General features: G+C 48.5%; 1 protein-coding gene across 2 annotated transcripts in view; it reads left to right on the top strand.

Moving 5' to 3' along the window:
- LOC309629085 (uncharacterized protein) overlaps window positions 1-14,064 on the top strand; it is an 82,951-nt gene that overhangs the window by 53,908 nt on the left and 14,979 nt on the right. The window contains exons 5-6 of one of the 2 annotated variants that reach the window (XM_082392805.1): window positions 5,093-5,263; window positions 5,662-5,772. In XM_082392805.1, coding sequence (XP_082248931.1) covers window positions 5,093-5,263; window positions 5,662-5,772 — 282 coding nt within the window. The remainder of the gene's footprint in view (window positions 1-5,092; window positions 5,264-5,661; window positions 5,773-14,064) is intronic. The other variant, XM_082392806.1, reaches the window with a different exon arrangement.

Below are 14,064 nucleotides of genomic sequence, written 5' to 3'. Positions count from 1 at the left end.
GACTGGGGAAGCCTGGCCTCAGTGCAAACACTACAGTCAGAGGTATGAGAGGCGCAGTCCTGTGCTGCTACGTGTTCACACATGTGGATATGCTTGCATATGTTTGTGTCTAAATATGGATATATGTGCATGTATGTATACATGTGGAGATGTGTGTGTATATATACATTTAGTAGATGTGTGATATCTAGGCATAGAGACAAGTGTGGAAGTATATGCACTAGGTTGCTACATGGGTTATGGGAAGGGGTCCTACAAAAGAAAAAAGGAAAAAAGAGAAAGAAAGAAAGGAAGGAAGAAAGGGAAAGAAAAGAAAAGAAGAAAAAAATGCACTAAAATCCCTAGAATTCCAGGCTCCTATATTCAACAGTCTATAGAACATCTGAAGAAGTATCTCAATTTCTACACGTTTAAAAAATGAATTTGAGTTCCCCCCCCTCCAGTGATCAAACCCCGCTCTTCTTGCAGCCCTACTCAGTTTCTGATTCCTGTTACCTGTTTTCCTCATACTGGAAGTCTTTAGAATCTTTTTTATGCCAGGTATTCGGAAATCTCTCCACCACTTCTCTTGCTCTGGGTCTTTCTTCATTTACTGTACTGGGTACTTGACAGGCACTTAACTCATGTCCTTCCGTTCAGGGAAGTTCTCTTGTGATATTTTTACATACGATTTCCTTCTCTCCACTTCCTCTGTACCTCCTTTCCTCCTTGGGCCTCTGATTGAGCCTCCAAATTTTTTCATCTTTTCTCTCCTGTCCTTTCTCTTTTCAGTCTCTCTGGATGATTTTTCTCATCTCCAAATCTTCCTATTAAATCTTGTCTGTTTTTATTTTAGAATCACAATTTTAATTTGATTTTTTTTTTCCTTTCTGTCTTTAAAAAATATTCTGATCTAATTTAACAGAAGCCATTTTCTCATCTCTCTAAAGATATTATTGTTTTTCTTGACGTTTTCTTCTACTCTGTGCATTATATGTTGTCTGCTTTATTCTGTTTCTTTGTTGTGGTTTCTGTCTTTTGTGTCAGGAGTTTTTTCAAGTGACTGGTGACTCTTGCACATCTGTTCATAATTCAAGAGGGGTGCTCAGAAAAATCTAACAGGAAACTGTGTGCTTAGCTAGAGCTTTGTTTCACTGGAAGGTGATAGGAGGACCGGGGTTTGTCTGGGGAGCCCCACGTGTCAGTTTCTGTGGGTCTTTCCTCTGAGGCCATTCAGTTTCTTCTGAGAATGGTATAATCTGGCCCTGGTGGAGAGGGCAGGGCTCACAGCATGGCTGAGTGACAGCCAGTGTTTGGGGGTGTGGGGGAAAGGGGTCATGGGTTCATCTTCCATGTGTGGACCTTCACCCAATCCCCCGTTTTCAGTGCTGGGTCCCCCTTGCCCTCTGTTGTGCCCTGGTGCCCCTGAATCTGGAGTCCCCGGGGTCTAACTTTACAGTCTCCTCCGGGTGAAGGATAAGCTAGCCTGCTGCCCAGCGGGGAGGGAGCTGGGGTCTCACTGCTTGTGCCCTGCTTTCCACTCCAGCCCCTCCTGCAGTGCCTGCCTCCTGAGAAACCAGAAGAGTAGTCGGTGGCCTCCTGACGGACAGGTCCCTCCAGACTGGCACTTGGTTTTAGTTTGTCCATCTGCCACTTAGTTTTCCTCTTTTATAAACGCACTAACATCTTTGCTCTGTTAGTTTTTCCCCTCTACCCCCTGCCATCTAAGGGTCCTTGTGGGACTATATATGATTTTTTATATATATATATCTCCCATATATACATATATATATGTAGTTCTGCAATTTGCTTTTCTCACTCATTACTAGGTCATGGGCATTATTCCATACTGCATATTCAGGTCTATCCAGCCCCTGGATGTATTTAACTATCCCCCCTTGGCATGACTTCATGTGGTGGCTTGTTCAGAATTTTCACCCCTGAAACCAGGGTTGCTGGGAGCTTCCTGTGTGTCCACAGTGGTGCATCCTGCCCTCCACCCTGAGCCTCCATCTGCAGGACCCTGCCGGTCACAGCTGGATCGGAGACCCTCACACCATGTCTCTGCTGGGAGATGTGCTGAGATGGAGTTGGAGGGTGGCTCTCGCCCTTCCAGGAGAGAGTAGGCGTGCAGGAGGGTGCTAGTGAGGGACCTGGCTTCCCTGCCAATCGGCCCATCGGAGTGCCTGACACTGACTCACTCCCAGTGTCTCCACTTTTCTAGGGAGGAGGCCACCCCACCTGCCCAGGGCAGCACCGTGAGTCAGAGATGAGGCTCCTGTCCCACCTGCCCCCACCCTCGAGCCCTGGTTCCCAGGTCCGGGTTCCCGGGCAGGCTGCCGCAGACATGCCAGTGAGAGGCTTTAAGATGACCCGGCAGAACAGACACAGGAAAGAATGCTCAACATCATTAATCATTAGAGAAATGCAAATCAAAACTACAATGAGATATCATCTCACACCGGTCAGAATGGCCATCATCAAAAAATCTAGAAACAATAAATACTGGAGAGGGTGTGGAGGAAAGGGAACCCTCTTGCACTGTTGGTGGGAATGTAAATTGATACAGCCACTATGGAGAACAGTATGGAGGTTCCTTAAAAAACTACAAATAGGGCTTCCCTGGTGGCGCAGTGGTTGAGAGTCTGCCTGCCAATGCAGGGGACACGGGTTCGAGCCCTGGTCTGGGAAGATCCCACATGCCGCGGAGCAACTGAGCCCATGAGCCACAACTACTGAGCCTGCGCGTCTGGAGCCTGTGCTCCGCAACAAGAGAGGCCGCGATAGTGAGAGGCCCGCACACCGCGATGAAGAGTGGCCCCCACTTGCCGCAACTAGAGAAAGCTCCCACACAGAAACGAAGACCCAACACAGCCATAAATAAATAAATAAATAAATAATAAAAAAACTACAAATAGAACTACCATACGACCCAGCAATCCCACTACTGGGCATATACCCTGAGAAAACCATAGTTCAAAAAGAGTCATGTACCAAAATGTTCATTGCAGCTCTATTTACAATAGCCAGGACTTGGAAGCAACCTAAATGTCCATCGACAGATGAATGGATAAAGAAGATGTGGCACATATATACAATGCAATATTACTCAGTCATAAAAAGAAATGAAATGGAGGTATTTGTAATGAGGTGGATGGAGTTAGAGTCTGTCATACACAGTGAAGTAAGTCAGAAAGAGAAAAACAAATACAGTATGCTAACACATATATATGGAATCTAAGGAAAAAAAAAAAAAAAAAAAAAGGCCATGAAGTACTTAGTGGCAAGACGGGAATAAAGACACAGACCTACTAGAGAATGGACTTGAGGATATGGGGAGGGGGTGGGGTGAGATGTGACAGGGTGAGAGAGTGTCATGTACATATATACACTACCAAATGTAAAATAGATAGCTAGTGGGAAGCAGCCACATAGCACAGGGAGATCAGCTCGGTGCTTTGTGACCACCTAGAGGGGTGGGATGGGGAGGGTGGGAGGGAGGGAGATGCAAGAGGGAAGAGATATGGGAACATATTGTATATGTATAACTGATTCACTTTGTTATAAAGCAGAAGCTAAAACACCATTGTAAGGCAATTATACTTCAATAAAGATGTTTAAAAAAACAAAAAAAGAAAAGATGGAAATGACCTAAAAAAAAAAAAAAAAAAGATGACCCGGCAGCCTGGGCTGAGAAGGTCTTCAATGGTATTTATTTATTTTTTGAATAAGTAAGATATCCACAGACTCTTTACATTCTTGGACTCAAATATGGTGAAATTGTCCCTCACGTTCTTGTCACACAGCCAGGCAGCTCCTTTCATTACAGGCAACTGATGCTAATTTCTTGTGCAGTCTTAAAGAGATATTTTAACGGAAAAAAAAAAAGGTCAAAGAAGGTCCACACGCCCCTATCTGGAACACTTGGGGGCAGGTGAGTTTGGGAATTCGGGATTCGAGGAGTGTACAAAAGTAGTACGTGTATATTATGTCACACCCCCAGCAGAGTCTGTGATAAAACACGCTAGTATTTCTGCACCAGGTAGGATAAATGGAGCCGTAATCAGCCTTAAGTAAGTTCAGTTCAGTTCAAGTTTTACTACCACATGTGTTTGTGCCAAATTTCCTAAGCAAACAAACAAACAAAAACTTCTTTTTTTTAGAGAGTTTTGAACTTCATAATTGTGGGTAAGGGAATGTGGACTTGTGTTTATAATACTTATTTAAAAGCTTACGGTAGTATTCTGTACACAATGGATCAGTACTAAGGAGGTTTTTTTGGGTTTTTTTTTGTTTTTTGTTTTTTTTGCATCTGCATAGTATTCCATTATACACATGCACCAGTTAATTTAACCTTTTTAAGGACATTTGGGTTATTTGCAGTTTTCTCCCCAGCTGCATCAGTGCTGCAGTGAATACATTGTACACTCATTTAGCACATGCGCAAGCGTATCTGAAGGATAAATTCCTAGCAGTGGGATTGCTGGGCCAATTAATAATAATGATATTAACATTTGCATGGCATTTGCTAAGAGCCGGACACTATAGTATGTGCTTTACAATTACTAATAGATTTTAATCCTTTCATGAGCATCTCCAGAGGTAGGTACTATTATCATCCCCTTTTACAGATGAGAAAAACTGAGGCACAGAAAAGTAGGTGACCTGAATAGCTAGGATTCATACCAAGGTTCTGGGGCTCGACTTCCTTCTCTTAACTATTACATTCTACCGCCTTTGGAAGGTCATGGGAATTTGTCACTTAAAGGGATGTTGTCAGTCTTCCATACAGCGTTACCAATTCCCATTCCCACCAGCAGTGTGTGAGTGCCCTGTTTTCACACCGACGCTGCGCTGAATCAAGGGTTTTGATCTTTGCCAATCTGATATGTGAAAACAGTATCTCTGTGTAGTCGTAACTGGAATTTCTTTCATTATGAGTCAGATTGGGCATCTCTTCACCTAAGGGCCGTTTGTGTTTCTTTTCCTATGAACCATCATTCATATCTTTTGCTCATTTTTCTGTTTGGTTATGTCTGTGACTTTTGTTGAGCTTTTTATATCTTGGGAAGGTGAATCCTTGGTGACTCAAGTAATACGGATTATTTCCCAGGTAGTCATTCATCTTTTGATTTTGCTTGTGGTGAGTGTTGGGCAGAGTATCGTAAGGAGGTGAATGAAAGAAAAGGCATCAGCATTGGGAAGCGGAAGGAGGGAGAAGACAGAACAGATCCCCGAGAGAGATGTCCTCTGCCGACTGAAGCAGGAGGGAAGGAAGGTGATGGTGAGAGTGAAGGGACCACTTGTGGAGACTGGGGGACAGGGTTCAAACGCTCCAAGTGTGGTCCACTCAGACTGGCAGGTGGGGGCAGGAGAGGTTCCATGGCAGACGTGAAGATGTCTCTCCAGGAAAGGACTGCCCAGCTGCAAGGCTGTGGTCAGCTCACAGCCTACAGCTGTTGACTCCTGCTACATCCACCCAGCTTTCAGAACAAGTTTAAGGCCTTCTTGGGGTGGCCTTGGCAAATGACTGAGCAAGGTGGTGGTACAAGGGCTGAGGCATTTCCATGCTTCCCCCTAACCCTGGGCTCCTCTAGCGCTCCCTGGTGGGCTGGCAGAGATTGTCAGATCCACACCGCAGTCTGGAAGCTCCAATCGTGTTTTCTCTCCTTTCTTTCACAGGTGTTTTCTCCTGTGCCACACTTCACCCCGTAAGTCATCTTGCATTCCTAACTCCGTCTCAGCATCAGCGTCCTGGAAAACCCAGGCAGCCCAGACTCCTAAAATCCTCTGGTAAAAATTGACATACAAATTTTAGAATTCAAGAGCTATTCCTCGGTTTTAAAAAGTTCACTGAAATATATTTCTTGTTTGAGTCTAGAGATTTGCTTATTTGTTTTCCATTTGGTGGTGACTGTAAGTGTCCTTTGGCTTGGACATAAACCAAAAATGTTGGCCTGTGGGTGAAGACAGCTGAGGGCAGGCCCACCAACACCTGGCGGGGATTCCGATCTCAGCTCAGAGGCTGGAGGAGGGAGCATTGTGGAGTAGCCGGTCTGGGTCTGGGGTGACTGACCAGGCAGGCCAGGACCTCTGGACGGGTCTCTGAGGTAAGGAATGTGGGAGCACCTCCAATGCTGGCCCCAGGCCTGAGAACACACCACACCGGAGGTGGGGCTCAGGAACGTCTTCCCCAGCAGCTGCAGGTGGACCTGACTGCGCAGCCCTCGTGGGCAGCCTCTCTCTGGCCCAGCCATCTCTCCTGGGCCTGCTGCCGTGCCCTGACTGGTCTCCAGGTTGCCAGAGTGACCCCATTATAACACTTCTCGGCCTTCAGCTTTGGATGATAAAACCTGGAGTCCACCTCCTTAGCCTGCGATTCAAGGCCCTTCATACACTGGCCCTGCTCTTCCTTTTCGGTCCGTTTTTAACCACCCCCATCCTTTAATCCCTTCATTCCACAGTCACAGGACCACCGGCCAGTCTGAGAACCCAGTGGGCATTGTGTCCCAGTTAATCTCTCTGCCTGAAATACCCTCTCTTTCTCTCTCCACCCTTTAAGGCCTAGGTGGTATATCAGCTTCTCAGATGTGATTTACGGAGAGAGAGGTAGAGAGGAGACAGGAAAGTGTGGGTTCAGTTTGCCATGTTCAAGTTTCCTTAAGAGACTGCAGTAAATATTCAAAATGCTCTTAATTAGAAAACATCTCTCCCCCACCCACTCCCCACCCACTTAGTTCCACTAAAACGTGGAACTGCCACGTCTTAGCGGATGCCCAGTGTGGAGCCTGGACCACATGGGAGCTGGGTTATATGGGTTACACATACATTCCTGGAAGAGAGTCTAACAGGCAGTTCTTAGCCTTTCTTCCTGCAGCCATTTTCACCCCCTGCTGGCCACCCCCATTTCCTCCATGACCACAATCACTGATCAACATTAAAACCACTAATTTGTGTCAGACATTCTTTCAACTTTCTTACCAAGATTGCTTGAAATGCAGTAGAATGTAAGTCAGCCTTACTAACACTTACTGAGCATGTAATATGGGTGAGGCATGGTCATAGGTGGTAGGTCAGTGTGTTACAAGGAAGCATAATATGCCACAGAGTACGTGCCTCCATGGGAACGGATAGCCCCATTTGTAGACAAGGCAAATATCAGTCAATCAGTGGCTATGCGTGGTAAGTGACACAGGTCCTAAGTGACCGGGAACCTCAGAGGAAGGTGCTCAGAGCAGCCGAGGCAGCTGGGGAGCGCGTCCCACAGGAGGTGGGGATTGAGACGGTTTTTGAAGAATGGCAGGAGCTTAGCTAAGGAGAGCTAAGAGACTCTCCTCTCACTCTTAGGGAGGAGGGCCTCGAGGGAGAATGTGGCTCTGTGAATCACTCAGGAGGAGCCCTACTTAGTTTGTCTGATGAGCCTGGGATGCATCAGATATCTTTTTTCTTTCTTTCTTTCATTTCTTTAAAAACAAATTTATTTATTTATTTATTTTCAGCTGCATTGTGTCTTTGTTGCTGCGCGCAGGCTTTCTATAGTTGTGGCGGGCTACTCTTCATTGCAGTGCGCGGGCTTCTCATTGCAGTGTCTTCTCTTGTTGTGGAGCACAGTCTCTAGGTGCGCGGGCTTCGCTAGCTGTAGCACGCAGGCTCAGTAGTTGTGGCTCGCGGGCTCTAGAGCGCAGGCTCAGTAGTTGTGGTGCACAGGCTTAGTTGCTCTGCGGCATGTGGGATCATCCTGGACCAGGGCTCGAAGCTGTGTCCCCTGCAGTGGCAAGTGGATTTTTAACCACCGCACCACCAGGGTTGCCCCAGATATCTTTTTAAAACACTGGTTGTCAACCATGGCTAATATTTTAATTACTTGGAAGCTTGAAAAAATGCTAATATCTGGGTCTCGCTTCCAAGGAGCATGATTGCATTGGTCTGGGGTGCGGCCCGGCTGCGGGGAGTTTTAGAAAGCTCTCCTGGTGATGTGCGGTGTGCAGCCAGGGCTGAGAGGCTCGGCAGTATGGGAAGTTCAGGCAACGTGAGGCTGTCAGCCTGTCAGCCCTTGGGCGCATGCAAATGTTGGGCTCTGGCACTTCTGAGGCGTGCCTCTCATTCCATCCTCCTGGACAGTAGCCACCCCAGGGAGGGGTCCGGGCCTCTCTTAAATCCCACTCGCACACCTGGCACGAGGTTCCCAGGAGGATTTCACAGTTTCACATTAGGCAGTCACGCAGTCATTGAGCAGGCTGCAAGCTGCTTGGCTTTCCTTCCGCCATCAGTTCCTCTCCTCTGGTGCTTTCCTGAAGCTCTGAAGCTGTGACCGTCGGAGGGGGGCGGGGGGCGGGGGCAGCTCCCAGGACAGCACCACGGGCAGGTTCCCTGAGCACACATCTACACACGCGGGCTGGGCAGGGGCCTGGCGCGGACCACAGAGGCGGCGCCAGAGGGGATTTCTCTCCCTGCGTTTCCTGGCACTGAGCGGGGCCTGAATGAAGTCCACCTTGCCGTTTGAAGCTCTCTCCACTCAGTGGTCTCAGGAATGCTGCTCCTCATTTCAGAGAACTCTGTAGGTGTGTGGTTCTTGGCTGCCCGCTGGCATGCGCATGCTGGGTGAGGACTGGCCACCAGTCACAGGTTTGACCCAAGGAGGCCACGGCCCCACCCCCTTGCAGCAGCGAAGCCAGGTGTCCGAGCGACTCCAGGAAAGGGCACAGAGGGGTAACATCATGATTTTCTGACAAGAAAGATTGCTACACCCTGGGGTTTACAATCAAGGCAAGAGGTGAAATGCCCTAGCTCGGTGGCCCTTTTATTTAGTTATTTATTTTAAAATAACTTTATTGATTTTGTTTTTAAATGATCCATGTTCTTTATTAAAAGAAAACAATGCAAACAGCAACACCCCCAGAAGAAATTGAAGTCCCACTGGCTCAAGAAAGCCAGTCTCTTTGACACTTTGTGAGCATCTCCAAAGGTCAGTGCTGCTGGCACTGGGCCTGTGCGCCAGGCAAGGGCACAGAGAACTCGACCTCTGAAAACCTTCTCAGTCCTGGGCCTGCATAAATGATGCGATGACTCTCTCTCCAAATAGCCCCTCTAGAGACTTCCCACCACCCTGCCTTCTTGGAAAGAACATCCAGTGCTCCCACACCGGAACCGGTCCAAGCAGAGAGGATGCCGAGGCGGTGGCTCATCTTCCTCGGGTCTGCTCGGGAGCGGCCTCCTGGCAGTCATCTGCAGTCAGCTCCTTTGCCTCACAGCCCTGCAACTATGCTAAGAATGTGAACCATTTCCCATGGGACTGGCAACCGAGAAGCAATTCTGAGCCCAACCTCCCCAAATATCTGCTTTGCAAACAGATAAAACAAAGAAGCATCCTGAAAATGTGATCTTCGGCCGGTCACCTTAAGCGGTGTGCACATCTGCTCGCCTGCCAGGAGTGTTTCTGCTTCCAGAGGCCGTCTTGGAGTTGTTGAGGAGCTGGCTTGGGCTGTGGTGTGTTCCCCAAGAGGGCAGAGAACAGAGAACTCTCTGAAAGGGACCTCTCAGGGGAATGGGGACCAAGTAATGACCCAGGTCCTTTGCAGGGGTCTGGCTTCCATCCCAGTTCTGGGGTCTTCTGGGTGCCTTTTGGCCCCTGAGATGTCTGGGTTGCCTTCACCGGCAGTAAGAAACCACCTAGAGCAGCCTTTGGCCTGTCCAGCCCACAACACCTCCGATTTTGTGGCCTGATGGGGCGGGGGCGGGGGCAGGGCCAAGACCATGGCGAGCTTGTGAGAGGAGGAAGAGGACACAACTTTCTGAGTCGCTCTCACCTTCTGAGAGGCTCCAGAATACCTTGCTGCACCACTGCAGGCATGATGGGGTCCCCATGACCTAAATAACCTTTCGGATGTAGGGCAGGTGGGAGCCCTGACTCATCCCAAGGGAGCCTGCCTTGGGGAGGGTGGAAGTGGGAATTGATAATCCTGAGACGTTGAAACCACCTGCATGTTCAGTGATGGCTCAGTGAATCATGATATGTCCACAGTGTGGAAAATCATGTAAAAATCATTACCGTGAAGACTATTTAGCAACATTACAAATGTTCATGATACAGTGCTAGGTGAATGAAAGAAGAGATTCATGCAGAAAAGACTACAAAGGGATTTAAAAAAATAACAGTTGCTACAGTGGTGTGTGATTATGGACATCATTCTTTTTTTAAAAAATTTATTTATTTATGTATTTATTTTTGGCTGCATTGGGTCTTCGTTGCTATGTGTGGGCTTTCTCTAGTTGTGGTGAGCGGGGGCTACTCTTCATTGCGGTGCGTGGGCTTCTCATTGTGGTGGTTTCTCTTGTTGCAGAGCATGGGCTCTAGGCACGTGGACTTCAGTAGTTGTGGCTCGCAGGCTCAGTAGTTGTGGCTCGCGGGCTCTACAGCACAGGCACAGTAGTTGTGGCGCACGGGCTTAGTTGCTCCGCGGCATGTGGGATCTTCCTGGACCAGGGATCGAACCTGTGTCTCCTGCCCTGGCAGGCGAATCCAGATTCTTAACCACTGTGCCACCAGGGAAGTCCCAGGACATCATTCTTTTAAAAGAAAGCAGTGGCTTTAATGTCAGACAGATCTGGATTATTTGCTTAGTTATACAGTATTTCTCATTAGAAGCGACATTGGCAGGTAGCTTAACGTCTGTGAGATTGGTTAATGTCTCTGAGATTGGTTCCTCATCTGTAAAAGGTGCACAATAATTCCTGCCTTACAAGATTCCTGGGAAGATAAATCAGATGATGCGTCTCCTCTCTTCTTGCCTTCTTTCCTCCTCCTCCTCCTTCTCTCCCTACCCCTGCATATTTTTCACTAACACAGCACCATGCAGTTACCCACAAAGGATTCCACCACCGAATCATCCTTAGGTCTGCCTATCTTTCTCTCTGTCTCAGGGAAGCGCATTTGCCTGTTTGGGCTCCAAGCAGAGCTGGAGCCCACATGCTCAGGGTAGGAGGGCCACTAATGACAAGAGTCTGGGCCGCCAGGGGCTGGGGAGGCCTGTTTTGTTTTAAATTGAATTTTTATTTTATATTATAGTTGATTTACAGTGTTGTGTTAGTTTCAGGTGTACAGCAAAGTGATTCAGTTATACATATACACATATCCATTCTTTTTCAGATTCTTTTCCCATAGATAGTTTATCACAGAATATTGAGTAGAGTTCCCTGTGTTATACAGTATGTCCCTGTTGATTATCTGCTTTATATATAATAGTGTGTATATGTTAATCCCAAACTCCTAATTTATCCCTCCCCCACCCCTTTTCCCCTTTGGTAACCGTAAGTGTGTTTTCGAAGTCTGTGAGTCTGTTTATATTTTGTAAATAAGTTCATTGGTATCATTTTTTAAGATTCCACATATAAGTGATATCATATGATATTTGCCTTTCTCTGTCTGACTTACTTCACTTAGTATGATAATCTCTAGGTCCATCCATGTTGCTGCAAATGGCATTATTTGGGGAGGTCTGTTTTGTCTTTGCTTTCAGAGCTGCAACCGTGGTGCCCATCTCCAGCCCCCAAGCAAAGTCACAAATGCCATACGGTTGAAGCAGGGATTTGGGATGCGGCCCGGCTGACACCACACAGCAGACCCTTCTCCCCTCCCTGCTGGTGGGCTCTAGCAGGATCCATGATTCCCAAGGCAGGAGGGCAGAGAAGTGATTTCCAGTGGCAAGTGGACATACATGTTTCGTTTCAAGAGTGTAGGATTTACATAGATGTTCGGAAAAAGTGAAGCAGTAGCTATAATGGTACAACAGACCTAAAACTGAACTAACATAAAGGGAAACATTATGTAAATAATGGTTGGGGTTGTGCCTGGATATGTCAAACACCAGGAAAGAGCAGGGGGATGACTGAAGCTTGGGGGCCACTGCCCTGACCTCTTTTTATTTTAAATTAATTAATTAATTTATTTATTTTTGGCTGTGTTGGGTCTTTGTTGCTGCGTGAGGGCTCTTCTCCAGTTGCAGTGAGCGGGGTCTACTCCTCTCTGCAGTGCGTGGGCTTCTCATTGAGGTGGCTTCTCTTGTTGGGGAGCACAGACTCCAGGCGCGCGGGCTTCAGTAGTTGTGGCTCACGGGCTCTAGAGCACAGGCTCAGCAGTTGTGACTCACAGGCTTAGCTGCACTGTGGCATGTGGGATCTTCCCGGACCAGGGTTCGAACCCGTGTCCCCTGCGTTGGCAGGTGGATTCTCAACCACTGCGGCACCAGGGAAGCCCTGCCCGACCTCTTGCATCCATCCTCTAACTCTGACCCAGCCTCGTCTCTTCCAGGGTCTGTCCTGCCCCCCTCCCACTATGGCCAGAGGTCTTCCTAAAAAGAAACCTTCACTACAAGGCAGTGCCCTTAGGGAGAGGAGACGTCTGGACTTCTCTTTGGCAAGGCCTCCAAGATCTTCTAGGATGGGCCTCTGCCCATCTCGCTAGATTCTCTGTCACCCTTGTCCTTTTCCCACTTTAGATTCCTATACAGTGGACTTCCAAACCCAGCTTGCTCACGACGCCTCTGAGTCTTGGGATATGCTGACTCCTCTACCTGTGATGTCCTTTCCCCCTCGTCTGTCTTAAGGACTCCTATTCAACCTTCAAAGCCTTTGCAAGGGTCTCTTTCCTCTGTGAAACTGTCTTGATCTCTTTGCAAAGGGTTAAGCCCACCTCCCCCTCTACCTTTTCTTTTTATATATAAATTTATTTATTTATTTATTTATTTATCTTTGGCTGTGTTGGGTCTTCGTTGCTGTGTGCTGGCTTTCTCTTGTTGCGACGAGCGGGGGCTACTCTTCATTGCGGAGCGGGGGCTTCTCATTGCAGTGGCTACTCTTGTTGCAGAGAACGGGCTCTAGGGGTGCAGGCTTCAGTAGTTGTGGCACACAAGCTCAGTAGTTGTGGCGCACGGGCTTAGTTGCTCCACGGCATGTGGGATCTTCCCGGGCTCGAACCCGTGTCCCCTGCGTTGGCAGGCAGACTCTTAACCGCTGCACCACCAGGGAAGCCCCTCTCCCTCTGTCTTGAACACCATTTTATCACATGGAGCCCAAAGCTTCTGTTTCCTTGACTGTCTCCTCGGTGAGGTGGCCTCTGTGGGCCCTGAACGTTTAGTTCAAAGTTACTGTACTGGGACTTTGTACGGTAGCTGGTATATGACAGGCACTCAGATACTAGAAAACATACAGTAATTATAGCTACTGTTTGTGAAGTGCTCTCCATGTATTATCTCCCTGAACCCACACAGCCTCCTTAAGAGAAAGAAACTACTGACGCACCTATGTGAGACATGAGGCTGAGAGATGGAACGCATTTGCTGCAAAGCTGATAGTGGAGGGGGCAGGACCAAAGCCAGGCCGCCTGACTTTCGTGCTGGGCCCTCGGCCCACTGCTCTCTGCTCTCCTGCGCTCAGAGCTGCCCCTTGGTGGCGTGCACCAGGCGGGCCTCTGGCCCCAGTTGGTTCACAGGACTCCTTCCGGCCACCAGGTGTGGCCACAGTCCCAGGCTGGAGCGCAGAGGCTCCTGGGGCTGCTCTATAAAGGGCACAAGGCTCAGGGTGGAAAAGCAAGAGGAAGGAGAAAATAGAGTTGAGTCAGATGCCTTTGTGGAATTTCTGGCCTTTTTTGAATTCTGGGAAGAGAAAAAATGGCCGTACTTATTCCAAGTATGTCAAGAGAATAAGGGGCTCCCTACTGTTTACATGAAAAAAATCTCTGGCAGCCAACACCTGCAAGCAAGAGGCTGGGAATCTGTGAGACCCAGACGCCCTGAGCTGGGGCCCCAGGCCCCCAGGGAGGCAGCTGGCCAAGAGGGAAGAAGCACGAAGGGAAGGGGGCAGACAGGACCGTCCTCGCAGCCCCAGCATTTCCTGCAGGAAGAATGTGGTCCCCGTCCCTGGAATGTGGGTGGCCCCTCCTGTGTGGAAGGGGAAGTGAACGGCCACCTCCCTCCAAGCCCCCACTGCCGGCCGGGCGCCCTGCTCTTGGAGGCACTGGGCTGTCTAGTCCAGCCTCATTCCTCAGCAGCCCTCTCCTCAGAGGAGAGGCCCCGCGCTCAGAGCTCTGCA

The sequence above is a fragment of the Balaenoptera borealis genome, assembly GCF_965194805.1.
Source record: "Balaenoptera borealis genome assembly, chromosome: 5".
NCBI lineage: Eukaryota > Metazoa > Chordata > Mammalia > Artiodactyla > Balaenopteridae > Balaenoptera > Balaenoptera borealis.
This window is presented reverse-complemented; position numbering and strand designations above follow the sequence as displayed.